This window comes from Sinohyriopsis cumingii, chromosome 16, assembly GCF_028554795.1.
Source record: "Sinohyriopsis cumingii isolate HCF-2022 chromosome 16, ASM2855479v2, whole genome shotgun sequence".
Taxonomy (NCBI): domain Eukaryota; kingdom Metazoa; phylum Mollusca; class Bivalvia; order Unionida; family Unionidae; genus Sinohyriopsis; species Sinohyriopsis cumingii.
In genome coordinates this window covers 6,313,959-6,333,808 of record NC_142976.1, presented here as the reverse complement: position 1 = coordinate 6,333,808, position 19,850 = coordinate 6,313,959, and the positions used below count along the sequence as shown (strand labels likewise).

General features: G+C 32.4%; 1 protein-coding gene across 2 annotated transcripts in view; it reads left to right on the top strand.

The window, feature by feature from the left end:
• Positions 1 to 19,850, top strand: part of LOC149779874 (uncharacterized) — a 44,001-nt gene that overhangs the window by 13,975 nt on the left and 10,176 nt on the right. The window contains exons 3-6 of one of the 2 annotated variants that reach the window (XM_089936553.1): positions 7,121 to 7,444; positions 8,661 to 8,788; positions 13,848 to 14,082; positions 18,975 to 19,007. In XM_089936553.1, the coding sequence (XP_089792679.1) occupies positions 7,121 to 7,444; positions 8,661 to 8,788; positions 13,848 to 14,082; positions 18,975 to 19,007 (720 nt within the window). The remainder of the gene's footprint in view (positions 1 to 7,120; positions 7,445 to 8,660; positions 8,789 to 13,847; positions 14,083 to 18,974; positions 19,008 to 19,850) is intronic. The other variant, XM_089936554.1, reaches the window with a different exon arrangement.

Sequence of the window (19,850 nt, the reverse complement as noted above, 5' to 3'; positions counted from 1 at the left end):
TAGAAATAATAAAAACCTAAACTTCTAACCAACTTCTTCTAAACAGACATGCATATCAGAGTTTCTGGTGCAATAATTTTTCAAATTTGTGAAAATTCTGCTTGTTTGCTATGAAATATAACTAGTTACATAACTAAAAATAGAAAAAAACATTGAAGTAGTGTCTTGAGAAAAATTGTTTGGCAGAATTATACCAAATTTAACAGAATTAAATCTTTGTCATAGGAATGTCATTCAGCTTTGTGAAAATTATGTCTGTCTGCCATCAAATTATGGCTGTCATTTATAAATATAGACAAATCTTCAAAAGACTTCTTAAAAACCATTCAACAGAATTCTGGACTTCAAGAATTGTGAAAATTGTGCCAGTCTACCATCAGATAGACTGGTGCCATTACTAAAATTATAAAAAACTTTATAAAATTCAGGGGAAAAAACACGTCTAATAAATATGGTCACTGTTACCAAATATAAGAACTACTTCTCGAAAGCCACTCTTAATAACTCCATCAAATTTGAATGATATCATTCTAACATAAAGCCCTTCTAAATGTCCCCATTGATGCTCATTTGCTATCCAAAATGGCCACCATAAAAATCTTGAATGATTAATTTTTTAATAAATTTTACAACAGAATGTAATCAAATCAGACAATGCATTCTGGCATAAATGCATTCCAAATTTTTGCAATAGATACTGGTCTGTTGTTAAATATGCATGAATATATTTTTTAAAAATGGAGAAAACTTTCAACAAATGCATTATCATCATAATTTGAAGAATTGTAATAGTAGGTATCCATTTAAATGATTTTTCTAAATCAACTGCTCTTGCTTTTTTGACTAGTGTTAGGCAGATGTCAGCCAGGTGAGCATTCTCAGACCCACTTAAGGGCCTCTTGTTCAGTTTGAAAAACGTTTTTAAAAAGTAGGCATTATACTAATTGCGATTTTATGACCAACTGCTTGCATTTTAGTGTTAGGTAAATATTGCTATGTGAGTAAACACAGGTTTATTGTTTTCTGTTTCTTTACTTCCCTGTTCTAAACACTCAACCCTATTCAAACCATTGAGACCAAAAGAAAGCAGTGAGTGAGACATATTTTTGCAAGGGTTTGTGCAGAATAGCCATGTGTTCGTATTTGAAACAGAGCCATTTTGTAATCAAATATGAATCCTGGTGTGAGGCTATAGTAAAATACCCCAGGGTTTTTGTCTTTTTTCTTTGTCCTGGTTTGTTTTCAAACCAAATCCAGTGTGGCCACTTGAGATGCTAGATACTGGGGTGAATAACTCAGTGGCATGACCTAGTGACGATGCAATTCCACATGTACCCCACACATCTGTAGTCATCAATCTTATCTCTCAATATCAACAATCTGTATACATTGGAATCAGATTGCTATCAATGCTACTGTGTTTCAAACCCAAAAAATCTTATCCTATCTTGATCTAGATATACTATGCTTGAAAGAATCCATCAGGTTGTGCTAAGTACATTTACAGTGTAGATAAACTAAATATATCTCAATCTTCACTTGCCAAGGTTATGATATGTTAACCCTATCTACACCTTGGTGGATCGAGCAGATATTTCCAAGCATCAGGTCTGTGAGTATCATTCGATGCAGCAACAAGCCACCTTAGTAATAATTTTGATGTTAAACTTACAAAGTATCCTTTTGAAGTCATTTGCATCCACCATTTTCTGCCAATGTACAGTGCACCACTTTTACATGTTAGTTGGCATTAAATGCTTAGAGAGGCAACTATTGAAATCAAATAGATGTCACTAGGACAAAGCACTAAAATATCCGCTGAGGTGTAGATAGGGTTAACATATCGGAAGTTGGCTAACGAAGATGAATGTATCTCAGATATTTATATTTCACTCAGTACACAAAGCATTAGAGCGTCAACCATTTCATATCCTTTAGGGCTTGCGATTGTTTTCATTACACAATTTTTAAGTAGCCCCTTTGCTAAAAAAGTTAATTTGTTCAACCCGAGCATCAATATGTCTGATCTTATTTGGTTTTTAATTTGTTGATTCAGGCGTAACAACAAATACATCAAGTTTTGGCTTTAATAGAGGCCTATGGCTAAAATGCTTCACAATAAATTGAGATATATTTGGAGAAGTAAATTAAATTCAGATTGATTATATGTAATAACACTGATAATTAAGTATAGCTGGAAGTGTATTTTCTGTGTATATTGAGGCAAAAATTATTAAGTATCCCTTTAGAACTTTCAGTGTTTTCTGCCATTTTCCAATGGAACTGGCACCAGTGATATGAAACTTTGTTTTATGTTTAATAAACTGAAGAACAAAACTGAGTGATTATTCTAACAGGCTGGCAGCTAAAACAGTAAATGAACAGGACTCCATTTTTTAAAAAGAACATGTGAACCCTAGTGTATACCACCCTATAGTGAGACTGGCTTTATAGAGTACATGATACAGAACTCTCTCATTATTATGCTGTCACAGATCATGCTGCTTTATAGTGAGAGCACTTATAATGAAGTATATGACATAGTATTCACTCATTATAATGCTGTCCATGGGGCTCATAAATCATGCTGCTTTACAGTGAGGGCACTTATAATGAAGTATATGACACAGTATTCACTCATTTTAACACTGTCCATGGGAGCTTTTGAGCATACAACCTTATAATGAGACCACCAGAAAAATGAAGTACATGATAAATACTGCTGTACTTCGGATTCATAGAGGATGGCACCTTATAATGAAACTTCCCTGCAATGAAGTCTGTGATACAATAATACCTCATTATAATACTGTCTATTGGAGTCATAGAGGATGACACCTTATAATGAGACTTTTCTGCAATGAAGTCTGAGATACAATACTACCTCAGTATAATGTTTTCTATGGGAGTCATAGAGTATATAACCTGATTGTAAGATTGCCTTATAATGAGGTACATGATACAAATAATTTTGATAATACTTAATGAACTAAAATGGGATCCTTCAGACTATATTGGCTGCATAACATAATATTAGATTATATGGTACCTTTCAATACTGTATAACATGTATTGTTGTTTAATGATACATCGATTGTACCTTGCTGTATAACATGTATTGTTGTTCAATGATAGTACATCAATGGTACCTTGCTGTATAACATGTATTGTTGTTCAATGATACATCAATGGTACCTTTCTGTATAACATGTGTCGTTGTTTAATGATACATCAATGGTACCTTTCTGTATAACATGTGTCGTTGTTTAATGATACATCAATGGTACCTTGCTGTATAACATGTATTGTTGTTTAATGATACATCAATGGTACCTTGCTGTATAACATGTATTGTTGTTTAATGATACATCAATGGTACCTTGCTGTATAACATGTATTGTTGTTTAATGATACATCAATGGTACCTTGCTGTATAAAATGTGTTGTTGTTTAATGATACATCAATGGTACCTTGCTGTATAAAATGTGTTGTTGTTTAATGATACATCAATGGTACCTTGCTGTATAACATGTATTGTTGTTCAATGATACATCAATGGTACCTTGCTGTATAACATGTATTGTTGTTTAATGATACATCAATGGTACCTTGCTGTATAACATGTGTTGTTGTTTAATGGTACATCAATTGTACCTTGCTGTATAAAATGTGTTGTTGTTTAATGATACATCAGCTAAATACTGGTTATATGGTGCCCTGCCTTACAACATGAACCATGAAAAAACAAAGGCTGTATAACGTGTGTGTGTGTGTGTGTGTGTGTGTGTGTGTGTGTGTGTGTGACAGCACATTACACATAATAAATGTTGCAGCATTACACATCAGTAAATGGTCAAGTATTTAATTGCAAAGAGTACTTACAAGTCTTATCCTTTGACAATATTGTACAGATTAAACACTGGAAAATTAGAAAAACTGTGAACATGAAAAATATGACAAATAAAATGCATTAGAATAAGTCACTAAGAGACTAAGAAGAAAATTTGTATAATTCTTTGTCCATTACCCCATTTTATTGGGTTTTTTAAATGTTTTTTTTCTTCATTTATTGGAAGCAATATAATCTGGTATGAAGAAATAAAACTATGTTCCACTCCCTCTTTGAAGATAAGTGGTCAAACAGCTTAATGGCTTTTCTAGTAATGTTTTTAATTTTGTATTTAACTGAGTTTTATGCACTAAACTGAATTGGAAAACAATTATAAAAATAAGATTTTGACCAACACATTTTAATTCAATAAACGTTGCATAATTATCACAGATCATGTTATACCATTCATGCTGACTCATTTGTTGTACCGTCATCTCTCATTACACCAGTGTGTACATTACAAAGGAATATTCAGGTTCTTAAAGAAAATTTATGGGAATTTGTATAAATACTTGGCTTCTGATTCTAACAGCAAGTTCCCTGTAATGAATATTTCCTTTATATTTTGTTGTTTACAATGACAAGATCATTGCTTGGGAATTTCTTTTTTTGGCTAATATGTCAGATTGTGGTGTATGAAAAAAATAATTCAAAGATATATTGCATCAAGTAGAGATTTATGTCTGTGGCTAATTTTCTTTTCATTAATGTATGTTGTTTCAACTATGATACGTCACAGATTTGATAACCCAGTTCTAAATGAATGCCCTTAGCTTTATAATGACACCTATGATGTATTTGTTACTATGACAAAATGGTTGTTGTGATGAGAGTTGATTGTAATATGGTATTCATACATGATATTATCTATATTCAGACTTACCTGAGCAGGCTAAATATTGGTATTTAATGTATATTAATTATCTGTGGAGAAATACCTGATCTATTCAGATTAGGGCATGATCAAGTTGCCTATACTTAGATTACTATATCTTTGATACACCTGGACAGATAACAATACACAAAGAATCCCATAGTTAGAGACATTAATATACATTTAATGCATGTATTGTTAAATCTACGTTTACTATGATGGTCACTTCTTAAAGGTATACACTGTGTAAAATATCATATTACCCTTAACATATTTCCCTCTTGGCACCTTGGTACAATTACAGGAGTTGAAAAAGAAATGCAAACACCTACATATACATGCACGTTACAGTGTACATGTCTTAACGGGTACTCCAGAATTAGCAATTAGTCTGTGAATAGGGGACAGAGGCACTTTTATATTTCATCCAAAAGGTCTCTCCTCTCTTAATTTAATGGACAATAAAACCTTTCTACAAAGAACAGTTGAAATTGCACATATAAAGGACTTTTATTACATATATTCTCCTTATTGTCTTGGATAATATCCCATGTGGTTTGGAGTACAGAGTGGCAAATTTGCATACAGACTAGGGCTTGAACTCTGAACACAATTATCACACACTGGGCACTCTGCCACTTGACTTCAGTTTATTGACCTGCTATATAATACTTTGTCACAATATACTAATTAAATTTTTCGATGAGTTGCATATGTACAGTTGTTGACTTTTTAATGTATTATGACCTTTCTGTAGTGGAAAGTTTTCTTTTAACATCAGATCTTTATTTTTTTATTTCAGTTGTATTTGTAGTTGTTATGGATGTTTATAAATAGGTATTAAATAGGTGATTAGCTATATGACAGTTATCAAATTTGATGGCTGAAGAGACTAGCTGGTAGGTTAAAGGTGGCTATGTAGCTAGCTAGATAGTCAGGCTATGTGAGCATATTGCATATTTTAATTTATATCACACTGAATTCATCATACATCTTGTATAATTTATAAATTGTATAATTTATCAATTATCACACTGGGTTTCCTTTTGACCTCAAAAGAGCTTATCCCTGACCCACAGAAGTTTACAAAAATATGGTTGTTACTCCCCACTTTTTCAAAACATGCTATGCAAAACTGCATAACGTGTTATAGTTGTAGCTGGCAGAAAGATCCAGCATTGTAGTACATCATGTCTGACATATTCAGATGCCATGTCATTTCCTCTGATTTGGAACAAAATACGTATGTGGTTTTGTATTTATTACATAACTCTCTTTTCCACTTTCCAAATATTTAGTCATGCAGTATAAATGAATTTGAGATTGAGTAGGGATTTGTGTTTGAATCAATACATTAAAGAATATATATACACAGGTGTTAATGAAGAAAGTTAAATACTTCAGGTATGGCTATGTGATATAGAAATATGAGTTGAACATCTATATCAAAACCAGATCATTAATGCAAGACTAAATGGGTATTGTACTGTAATTAGAATATTGATAATACATCGTGGGTAGGGCTCACAGAACATAATTCCTAAAACAAAAATCAATTCCATCATTTTCTCTCAGGACTGAATTCCTAAAACTAAAATCTGTTCTGTCATTTTCTTGCAAGACTGAATTCCTAAAACAAAATCTGTTCCGTCATTTTCTCACAAGACTGAATTCCTAAAACAAAAATCTGTTCCGTCATTTTCTCGCATGAATGAATTCCTAAAACTAAAATCTGTTCCATCATTATTCGATCAGAACCGAAAATAGCTTTAACTTCTTAACAACTGAAAATCTTCACATACAGTCTACTCCTGTTTATCCATGGAAGTCCATTGCATTATATTTGCCTAAATAAATCAATGTGTCGACATGATATCTTGGACCATATGATCATATAAATATGTGTACAAGTACATCAGATAGAGGTAGAGGTACACAAGCAAGATTTCAGATCTGGATCTACCAGGGTGACACAGATCTGGATTCAACAGTGCAACACAGATCTGGGTCCACCAGTGCAACACAGATCTAGATCCACCAGTGCGACACAGATCTGGATTCACCAGTGTGACACAGATCTGGATCCACCAGTGTGACACAGATCTAGATCCACCAGTGCGACACAGATCAGGATCTAAGAGTGTGGTATAGACAAATGATATTTTGTAGATATGTTTTTTATACTTAGATTATTTTATTGCATTATCATGCCACTAAAGCAATTTAATTACCATTTTCATTCAGCATTTTGGACTTACATATTTTGCAGCATGCGGTGGGGTCATATTTGTTTTATTTAACTAAAGCATGGTGGATACATGCTTTATAAAGACAGTTTTATTTCTTCCTCTAGATAACCACTGTTCCTGGTATCGCCTTTTGGTCAGGTCTGAGGCATCTCAGGTTTCTGCATCTTCATGACAACCCAATAGGAAAATATGACAATTTACAGAGCTTGTCGATGTGCCCCCACCTTGTCATTCTCACGATGTATGATACACCTCTGAGCCTGAAGAGGAATTATCGCCACCATGTGGTGAACAGCATTTGGAGTCTTAGAGCACTGGATTTTCATGTTATCTCTGACGAAGAGATCATAGAAGATGCAGTATTTGGAGGAAAATTTGTGGCAAAAAATCCAAATCTTAGAATTAAGCTCCACAGCAATACTCCAAGTGTAAGTGATGAAGTGATAAATTTAGGTGGAATTTTTGCATAAATTTTTTTACACTGGCACTTTGTAGGATTTTGGAACTTGAAGTCCAGGACCACGTTTATCAAAATATTGACCAGTCCCATATGTAGCAAATCGTAGAATCCATTTTCAGACTGATCAAGAGTCTTTGTCTGAACAAAACCTTTGACTTAAATTCAAGTCTAGAATCAACCAATCTGGTTGGCTGAAATTTAAGTCAGACTTAAATTTGACCAATCAGTGTTGTAAGTCTAGACTTAGCATAAAGGTTTATTTTGATGAAATTGGAGCCAGAACAAGACACTTGAGGTCCAGGATGTGAGGATTCTACAGTAGCTACAGTCAAGCTGTATTGGAAGATGTAATAATTGGAGCCCACTTCTTCTGAGTCAGAACATTTTGATATTGCCGTAAACAGAAGAGTGCATTGCGTGTAATTTATGGTATATCAAAATTGCACAGCTTTTTCTCTTCCAGTCAGAGTTTAAGGTCATATCACCAAACTTATGATTTTGAATTGCTTTATTTAATGATAGGAAAAACATTTTTGAAGCTATCTGGGTTGTCTACTTGGTCCTAATGATACCTATGCAAACATGCATTACAAAAATTTAATGACCAAATCAGATATTGCAATTAGTAACAAATTTTGGAGTTATGATGGATGTCAGTTTTTGAATTTTCTCAAAGACAGTTTTGTTACTTTTGAATATTATTTGGTTTTTATTTGTTTGAAATTTTTTAGTTCCTTAAAGTTTTGTTGTGGTGAGAAAAGAAATGGATGTTGGGATCATGAAAATTTAAAGAATTTCAGCTGGATTTAGTTTGTCATGTGAACAATTACCGATTCTTACAGTATTGATATGTTGGGAAACCTTATAATTACTTTATTAAAGTGGGTTAGCTTTTAATTCAAATCAAACTTGGCTAATTATTAAATAAAGATTTTATTAAAAGTTGAGTAAGGGCATATTATCTGTTAGTTTGATAAATTATGATCCACAATACAATCTTGGTGTCTTGAACACTTCCGCGATTCACATTAGTAAAAAAAAACTTTCCCCATGATAATAAACGTTGGGCTGTATTAAAATTGCAGCTGTAATTAAAACTTCATTGTATGTGCTGTAGGGGCCTAAATAAAATCATTATTTATTTTAGCATGATCCTCATGATTGGTTGTCTACTTTTTTTTCAGGATTACACATTTGCTGAGGAAATGGAACTCATCAGAGCTTTTGAGAGTCGTGTTAATAACATCATGGCCCACTACTCCCCCGTTCTTATTTTACAGAGATATGCCAGGGGATACCTCACCAGGAAACGGTAATAATACCTCAACTGAATAGTCTTAATTCATATAACTCAGAAGTGAGCTGCTCTGCATTGTTTAGGAATACTCTAAAGCCCAAAATTTTGGCAAGCCCCAAATTTATTTACATTTCATAAGAAGCTTAATTTTCATAAATCTTTGCATGAAAAAGTTTGTAGTACAATTATGATGAGTTTCATGAAAAAGCCTGTGATACAATTATGATGACCAGTTTCATGAAAAAGTCTGTGATTCAATTATGTTGATCAGTTTCATGAAAAAGCCTGTGATAAAATTTTCATGAAAAAGCCTGTGATTCAGTTATGTTGATCAGTTTCATGAAAAAGCCTGTGATACAATTATGTTGATCAGTTTCATGAAAAGTCTATGATATAATTATGTTGATCAGTTTCATGAAAAAAGTCTGTGATTCAATTATGTTTATCAGTTTCATGAAAAAGTCTGTGATTCAATTATGTTGATCAGTTTCATGAAAAAGCCTGTGATAAATTTGTTACATAAAAAGCCTTTGATTCAGGTGGCACTCTACAGTTTCGTATTTTCCACAGGGTTAGGATTTTAAAGAAAAAGAATTTCCCCAGCTTTCCTCACTGGTTATACTAGCTATTTAAAAAAGACCTTGTATATCTTAGGTATAATGCAAAGAACCTTTAATTCCCTTTATTTTGGTGTATGATTGATGTGTGTACTATGGGTTATAGAGTGTACAGCTTGGCCTTACTTCAAATGTGCACCTTTCAAAAAAGTGCTAGCTCTACTTGGTCATTTTCACTTCCTGAACTTCAGAGGTAAATTGTATAAAAAAGAGCCAATAACTTTTTTTACATTTTATATATTTGGTAATTCATTCATTGCACTTTCAGAAGCTGGTATTGTCTAGTCTGGCAAAATTCATTATCCCTATTTTAATAGCTGCTATGTATAGTGTACTTTAGATTAATTCAGACTGATTTTTTAACACAAGGGAGCAGTCATTTTAGTTAGCAGTGTGCTTAAATCATGTAAAATTTCCAAAAGTACAATATCCAAAAGAAATATCATCCACATTACATTAATGTAGCATAGAGGTATGCAAACATTCTCTCCACTGTGCATGTTTTAAATGCGAACTACTTCACCTTACATACGTCACTCTCTCAAAAGTACATATTATCTGGTGAGCTCCACCTCAGTTATGTTGATCAGTTTCATGAAAAAGCCTGTGATTCAATTATGTTGATCAGTTTCATGAAAAGCCTGTGATTCAATTATGATGATCAGTTTCATGAAAAAGCCTGTGATAAATTTGTTACATGAAAAAGCCAGTGATTCAATTATGTTGATCAGTTTCATGAAAAAGCCTGTGATTCAATTAAGTTGATCAGTTTCATGAAAAAGAGTGTGATTCAATTATGATGATTGGTTATTCTGAACTAAGCATTTAGGTGGCGCTATACAGTTTCGCATTTTGCATAGGGTTAGGAATTTAAAGAAAAAGAATGTCCCCGGCTTTCCTCACTGGTTATACTGGCTATTTAAAAAAGACCTTGTATATCTTAGGTATAATGCAAAGAACCTTTAATTCCCTTTATTTTGGTGTATGATTGATGGGTGTACTATGGGTTATAGAGTATACAGCTTGGCCTTACTTCAAATGTGCACCTTTCAAAAAAGTGCTAGCTCTACTTGGTCATTTTCACTTCCTGAACTTCAGAGGTCAATTGTATAAAAAAGAGCCGATAACTTTTTTTACATTTTATATATTTGGTAATTCATTCATTGCACTTTCAGAAGCTGGTATTGTCTAGTCTGGCAAAATTCATTTTCCCTATTTTAATAGCTGCTATGTATAGTGTACTTTAGACTAATTCAGACTGATTTTTTAACACAAGGGAGCAGTCATTTTAGTTAGCAGTGTGCTTAAATCATGTAAAATTTCCAAAAGTACAATATCCAAAAGAAATATCATCCACATTACATTAATGTAGCATAGAGGTATGCAAACATTCTCTCCACTGTGCATGTTTTAAATGCGAACTACTTCACCTTACATACGTCACTCTCTCAAAAGTACATATTATCTGGTGAGCGCCACCATAAAGAAGATGTAGGTATTATTTTTTTATGATTTAATTATGTTTATATGGCTGAAACATTTAAGTCGCAAGCATCAAAACAATCCTTATGAATAATTCTCCTGCCTTTTTCCCCACAGAACAGTATTTATGAGTGTCAGAGTCTCTAACAAGTCCAGTCTACCCCCCCCCATGATAAAAGTGAGCTATTTTAAGAATGCACATTACATTTTGTAAACATAGCAACCAATGTAATGCTGAATGATAGGAACATGAAACTAGCCAGAATTATTTCTGAGATATCAACAATGAATTTTACAATTAGAAAAGGGAGGTAACTCATCAGCTTCATAAAGGTCAAAGGTCAAAGTGTAAAATATTTGCCTATTGTTTAATATGGAAGAAGCGAATTCACTTTCTCATCATTTATTTTTTATTTCATTGCAAATAAATGAAAAGAAACATTTTCACCATATATTTCTGTCACTTATTGCAACAGTTTTAAATTTAAGTTGACTCTGTTCCTATATTCTAAGTCTTCTAATTTCCCCATAATTAAGGTCACTACTCACACAAACATACCTCATGGCAAATTATGTAAGCAAGAGAAAAACGATCATAATTAGCTTATTTTCATGCTTAAATGCAATATGAATGTACCATTTTATTCAGAACATCATACATAATTATATGAAAATAAAAAAAAATAATTGCAAACATTTTTTTATTTTCTTTAAGGTGGCGCTATACAGTTTCGCATTTTGCATAGGGTTAGGAATTTAAAGAAAAAGAATGTCCCCGGCTTTCCTCACTGGTTATACTGGCTATTTAAAAAAGACCTTGTATATCTTAGGTATAATGCAAAGAACCTTTAATTCCCTTTATTTTGGTGTATGATTGATGGGTGTACTATGGGTTATAGAGTATACAGCTTGGCCTTACTTCAAATGTGCACCTTTCAAAAAAGTGCTAGCTCTACTTGGTCATTTTCACTTCCTGAACTTCAGAGGTCAATTGTATAAAAAAGAGCCGATAACTTTTTTTACATTTTATATATTTGGTAATTCATTCATTGCACTTTCAGAAGCTGGTATTGTCTAGTCTGGCAAAATTCATTTTCCCTATTTTAATAGCTGCTATGTATAGTGTACTTTAGACTAATTCAGACTGATTTTTTAACACAAGGGAGCAGTCATTTTAGTTAGCAGTGTGCTTAAATCATGTAAAATTTCCAAAAGTACAATATCCAAAAGAAATATCATCCACATTACATTAATGTAGCATAGAGGTATGCAAACATTCTCTCCACTGTGCATGTTTTAAATGCGAACTACTTCACCTTACATACGTCACTCTCTCAAAAGTACATATTATCTGGTGAGCGCCACCTTAGTCATTGTTAAACTCTATTCCACATTTTACATTCTGTGTAAGTTTCTTTTGTCAATCAGTTATTTAATTCTGATGATCACACTGAAACACCAACAAATCAGAATTTGAGCCAACTGACAGCTAGCACTTTTGTATTGTTTGTTGGTCCAAATCTTTTGCTGTCCTATTGATTTGATGTGATAATTAATTAAGCATATTTCATCATACAAATAACCCACTGTGAATTTGATGTGATAATGAACAGGTGGGATGCATGACCAGACAAGGTATGGGATCAAAGCTAAGAAAGGATACAACAAAGGAAGAGATTTGTGAATCATTGGCTGTGTCATAAAACTATACAAATCAACATAATAAAAGTGTACACATTAAAAGTGGCAATGTGTCACAAAAGTTTACACATAAGCATTGCATAAAGAAAAAAACAAGAAAATAGAATTCCCATATGGCTATACTTCTTATGATGCCAGATAAAAAGAGTAGCTTAAAAATGACAAAATGAAATAGATCTCATTTCTTTCAACTTGCAGAGCAATTTAAATGAAAAAGCTCCCCATGATGTAGTTGTGCACCCAGTTATTTCAATTTTATCTGAAGAAACTCCTGTAAGAACTTGGGAAAATAATTTCACTATAATTTAATAACAAAGAGAAATACTAGTATGAAATTATTGCAGTAATTTGAAGGAAATATTCATAAAAGAGGTAATGTGATATAATCATACAATGAGTTTATAGTTAATGATGGAATAATTGGCAGGGCTCCCATAAATTTGACCCAGGGGAGCTTAAGGGTCACTTTTATTGTAAAGCTGAAGAAAATACTACTGGAAAGTGAGTCATAGCAGTCAAGATGATCATGATAGCATAAGACATGGTGGCCATCTTGATGGTAGCATATGAGACATGGTGGCCGTGCTGATGGTGGCATATGAGATATGGTGGTCATGTTGCTGATGGTAGCATATGAAACATGGTGGCCATGTTGTTGATGGTAGCATGTGAGATGTGGCTGTGTTGCTGATGGAAGCATGTGAGACATGGCAGTCAAGAGCCTGATGATAGTGTATGTGACCTGGTGACCATGTTATTGATGGTAGCATGAGACATATTGGCCATTTTGATGGTGGCACATGAGACATGGTGGCCACATTGTTGATGGTAGCATGTGAGATGTGGGTTTGTTGCTGATGGTAGCATATGAGATATGGCAGTCAAGATGCTGATGATAGCATATGATACATGTTGGCCATGTTGTTGATGGTAGCATGTGAGAAATGGTGGCCATGTTGCTGATGGTAGTATATCAGACATGGTGCTATATTGTTGATGAGGGCATACTTGCAGTAGCAAGAGTGATCTCACCATTGTCAACAATTTCTTATAGACTTGTTACCATTTTTTAGGTAAGGGCCTTCATGTTGCTTAGACTGGTTACCATCTTTTAGGTCAGGGCCTTCATGTTACTTATTCATACATCAAATCTCACAATCCTATAACTTCATTAATCTGGTTATTCTGTAGTTGCATTAGTCCACCATATTTGGTAGCAATATTTTGTGTTTCTTTAACTTAATTTTAATACATATCTTTTTGTTTTATTTTAGATTTGAAGAGTCCGTAGGCAAATCTAGATCAAGAACTCGGTTGCCAGTCATAGCTTCAGATTTGGTCCCACCCCCACCGAGCTCCTCTCCTGCATTTGGCCACACTTCCCAACATGACATTAGTGTTACTGATGGTGTCACCGTAGATTATGACACATACATGAAGAATCGTCGGCCTGATTCTACAGTTCCTAGTGAGGCTACATCTTATAACAGACATATCCCTGGAGGAGAGGTGTGTTTAAGTTTTTTCATTCACATTTTGTCAGACATTACACAAACTTGCAACAACAATTATTCTTCTGTCAAAATTGATTCTATTTATGTGAATATGGTTTTATTCAAATACACTTTTAAATACATATATATTCCAAAGATATACACAGTTTCTTTGGTTGTAATAAATGTATTGAATATCCCAGTTCATTGATTATTGAATGTTGTCAACAAATTCATTACCTGTATTTCTTAAGATTGATTTCCAATACACTACCATAATTTTGTCTGTCAGTTATGTAACAGACTCTCACTTGACATGTATATCATAAATTAGTTACATAGTAAAACCTTTTAATTTGGATGAGTACTAGTTTATTACATACAGTTCTTATGGGTGCAAGGATAGTAGTGAGCCATTTACCATATGGAGGAAATTTGCAAGAATAACAACTGTAAAAGTGAATCACAGAAAACTTAAAATTTTACAATATTTGTAATATAAATGCAGCTCTCTCACATTATAACATTATTTGTTTCAACAGGATTCCTGAATATAAAGCATTATCCTTATTGATCTCATGACCAAAATACAACCATTGTACATGTATTTGAACTGGTTTATCAAAAATATAAAAATATGGGTCAAAAGACAATATAATACAGCATGGTATTATATCCTTTTTTCACCATTCTCACTGTTCTGTGCTTTGGCACATATGTAGTTCTCACCTTTCTCACTGACATGGTTCCATACATAATGTGGTCTTTGGTCATGGACCCCACCTACTCCATTAAATGAGGGAGAGCTGCATAAAGGGCAGACTGAAAGTACTAAAAGGCAATCTGAGAGTACTAAAAGGCAGCCTGAGAGTACTAAAGGGAAGTCTGAGGTTAATAAAGGACAGTCTGAGAGTACTAAATGACAGTCTTAGAATACTAAAGAACAGTCTGAGAGTATTAAGGGGCAGTCTGAGAGTACTAAAGGCCAATCTGAGAGTACTAAAGAGCAGTTTGAGAGTACGAAAGGACAGCCTGAGAGCATTAAAGGGCAGTCTGAAATTACTAAAGGGCAGTCTGAGATTACTAAAAGGCAGTTTGAGAGTACTAAAGGGCAGTCTGAGAGTACTAAATGGCAGTTTGTAAATAGAACAAATTCACATATCAAAAGGCACTGCCAATATTTATTGTAAATAGGACAAATACACACATAGTATAAGTCACAGTCAGTATTGATTGGAAATAGGACAGATACGCAAATAATTTAAGACAGCCAATATTCATTTTAAATAGGACAAATATACCCATAAATATAAAACAGCCAGTACTCAATGTAAATGAAAGTTAACATGTACAAGAACAAAACTTAAATTGTATGTTATAAACTTAAGTTTAATAAATGTATACACATTTTTAGATCGATAGCAAGAAATCTGGGGTAAGATTTATTTAGTAGACTTTCTACATTTTTGTGTGACTACAGGCATGGTATATGTTCTTTCACACATTTACACTATTTTCTTTTGATCATATTTTCAGAAGTATAGATTTCAGACTGGTACTTGGTATTTCACTACTATATACTAAAAAGTAGTCTTTTGCATACCTTGGTACTTCCTTGCTGTAAAGCACCTCAGTAAAAAGTGGTCCCTTTTGCAAGGTTTTCCCTTGTACAAGGTGGTCATTTTGTAAAGTGAGTATGGTCAAGGATCCCATTTTATTACTTGATAGTAGTGAATAACATACTTCTGTGTAGGGCAACCTTATCCATAAGATGTACCACATTTATGAATGCCATCAAGAGCATTATAGTGATGGAGTATTGTATTATCCCCACTCAACCATGATCCTAGTCCAAGATCTGCCATTCAGATTTCATGTATGTGTCTTGAGTTTTATCATTCACATTTCATGTATGTGTCTTGCGTTTTATCATTTTGATTTCATGTATGTGTCTTGAGTTTTATCATTTTGATTTCATGTATGTGTCTTGAGTTTTATCATTTACATTTCATGTGTGTATTGTATTTTATCATTACATTTCATGTGTGTTGAGTTTTATCATTTGGATTTCATGTATGTGTAGAGTTTTATCATTGACATTTCATGTGTGCATTGTATTTTATCATTTACATTTCATGTGTGTTGAGTTTTATCAATCAGATTTCATGTATGTGTCTTGAGTTTTATCACTCACATTTCATGTGTGTATTGTATTTCATCATTTACATTTCATGTGTCTTGAGTTTTATCATTTGGATTTCATGTATGTGTAGAGTTTTATCATTCACATTTCATGTCTGTATTTTATCAATCAGATTTCATGTATGTGTCTTGAGTTTTATCAGTCACATTTCATGTGTGTGTTGTATTTTATCATTTACATTTCATGTGTGTATTGAGTTTTATAATTCAGTTTTCATGTATGTGTAGAGTTTTATCATTTACATTAATTTTCTTGTGTGTGTTGAGTTTTAACATTCAGATTTTGTGTATGTGTGTGTAGAGTTTATCATTCAGATTTCATGTGTGTGTTGAGTTTTATCTTTTACATTTCATGTATGTGTTGAGTTTTATCATTCAGATTTAATGCACATGTAGAGTTTTATCATCTACATTTCATGTGGGTGTAAAGTTTTATCATTACCTGTAAGATGGTCCACATTTCTGACTGCCATCAACAGCATTATGGTGATGGGGCAATGTATTATGTCCACTCAGCCATGAACATCGTATTGCATGATCTGCCATCAGAGGTCAGTGTGTGGAAGATCTGGGTCTATACTGCTTTTAGTTGGATGATAATTGTACATGAAAAGCATTCTGACCTAGAATCAATAAGATGTAAAGGTAGTGTGTGATCACTGCATTGTCAGAACCTTGTAGACATGAAACTTGCTGGTTATGAAAATTGAACTTGGATTCAAAACTGCAAAATATAAAAATCATACTGAGAGTCTCCCAATAAAATTCAGATTTCACGTGTGTGTAGAGTTTTATTATTTATATATCATGTATGTGTAGAGTTTTATCATTTATATTTCAGGTATGTGTTGAGTTTTATCATTAAGATTTCATGTACATGTACAGTTTTATCATTTACATTTCATGTATGTATTGAGTTTTATTATTTACATTTCATGTATGTGTCAACTTTTTCATTCAGATTTCATGTATGTGTAGAGTTTTATCATTTACATTTCATGTATGTGTCGACTTTTCATTCAGATTTCATGTATGTGTAGAGTTTTATCAGTTACATTTCATGTATGTGTTGAGTTTTATTATTCAGATTTCATGTATGTGTAGAGTTTTACCATTCAGATTTCATGTATTTATAGAGTTTTTCATTCAGATTTCATGTTTGTGTAGAGTTTTATCAGTTACATTTCATGTATGTGTTGAGTTTTATCATTCACATTTCATGTATGTGTTGAGTTTTTCATTCAGATTTCATGTATGTGTAGAGTTTTATCATTTACATTTCATGTATGTGTTGAGTTTTATTATTTACATTTTATGTATGTGTCGAGTATTTCATTCAGATTTCATGTATGTGTAGTTTTATCATTTACATTTCATGTATGTGTTGAGTTTCATCATTTACATTTCATGTATGTATGGAGTTTTATCATTAAGATTTCATGCATGTATAGAGTTTTTCATTCAGATTTCATGTATGTGTAGAGTTTTATCATTTACATTTCATGTATGTGTCGAGTTTTATTATTTACACTTTACATACATGTCAAGTATTTCATTCAGATTTCATGTATGTAGTTTTATCATTTACATTTCATGTATGTGTTGAGTTTCATCATTTACATTTCATGTATGTATAGAGTTTTTCATTCAGATTTCATGTATGTGTAGAGTTTTATCATTTACATTTCATGTATGTGTTGAGTTTTATTACATTTTATGTAGGTGTGAAGTATTTCATTCAGATTTCATGTATGTGTAGTTTTATCATTTACATTTCATGTATGTGTTGAGTTTCATCATTTACATTTCATGTATGTTTAGAGTTTTATCATTCAGATTTCATGTGTGTAGATTTTTATCATTCAGATTTCATGTATGTGTTGAGTTTCATCATTTGCATTATCATTCAGATTTCATGTATTTGTAGAGTTTTATCATTCAGATTTCATGTGTGTGTAGATTTAAATCATTCAGATTTCATGTGTGTGTAGATTTTTATCATTCATATTTCATGTGTGTAGAGTTTTATCATTCAGATTTCATGTGTGTGTAGATTTTTATCATTCAGATTTCATGTATGTATTGAGTTTCATCAGTTACATTTCATGTATGTTTAGGGTTTTATCATTCAGATTTCATGTGTTTATATTTTTATCATTCAGATTTCATGTGTATATGGAGTTTTATTATTTACATTTCATGTGTGGGTAGATTTTTCTCATTTATATATTTCATGCAAGTGTTTAGAATTGTATCATTCAAATTGCGTGCATTTTTAGGAGTAGACTTCATGTGCATATGGAAGTATGTCTTTCAGATTTAATGTGTGTGGAGTATTTTATCATTTACAAAAATTCATAAATTTGTGTAAAATGTTACTATTTATATTTCATGTGTGTATAGTTTTATCATCCATATTTCATGTGTTCCATGTGTAAACTTACACACAATAGAATAAGGCCAAAACACATTTAGGATTCTAATCTGATTGAGAACAAAGTTACAGAAATATAAAATGTTTGTATTTGTTCATAAGTTCAGATTTTATGTTTACACATTTTTTAGGCTATTGGGAACAGGAGAGATTTAATTAAAAAATTATGACTCATCAGAATTTCAAAATAAATTCTTTTGGGCTTTTTTCATTCAGTATGAAGCAAAGATTCAGGTCTATTATTTAATTTTTAATTTCATGCAATTTTGTAGCCACTTAATGAAAGTATAAAAAATCAAGATGAGGTGAGTTTGAATACATGTAAATACCAGTTGTGTATTGCTTCAGTTTACTTGCAAAGCTTAATTGTGCTTTATTGTTGGCTGTTTTTATTGGTTTTATTATCAGCATCAAGGAGGCAGCTTTTTAATTCTTTATGAAAATTTCTCATTTCAGTTTGTAAATTGCAGATTCACTAAGTCAGTAATTGTAATCAGTTTTGTTATAAAGATATAAAATGGGAAGAATTTATGATAAATATTATTGTGTTATGTGAAAATTTAAATTGATTGCCTCCAAGGTCAATGTCACAGATATGCCTATCTCTTAAATGACTTGATCAGTAAAACTTGGAGAGGATTTCTTGATTATTAGAAGAAGAAAAAGTTAAAAATATTTATGTCCATTTAAAAACATAATATTATATAGCAATAAATTATATATCGACAAAATCGAACAAAAAGTGGAGGAAGAAACTTTCAAATGTTTGGTATGTCGATGTCAATCCTTATTTTTACATAAGATGTTTTTCTTTAATATTGTGAGGTGATTACAGTTAAATCCATGCTTTTGCTAAAGTTAAAGATTAAGATTAACAAACCTTTACTAATCTTTTCCATTTGCTATTATCATAGAACTTCCAACTGTAATGAGAGTATTAACTTAGGTCTTTAGTCACAAACTAGATATGGACTGATCCCATAGGTGCTTTGTTCAAATTCTGGTCATTATAATGGCATGAGTTTTTAATTGCCTTTCTTCATAATGGATTCTGTTTTTTCATTTAATCGAAATATTTTCATCAGAGAGTTAATCTAACACAAGGTGGTGGTTCAGTATATCCAGATCAAGTGTGAATCTAATGAAAG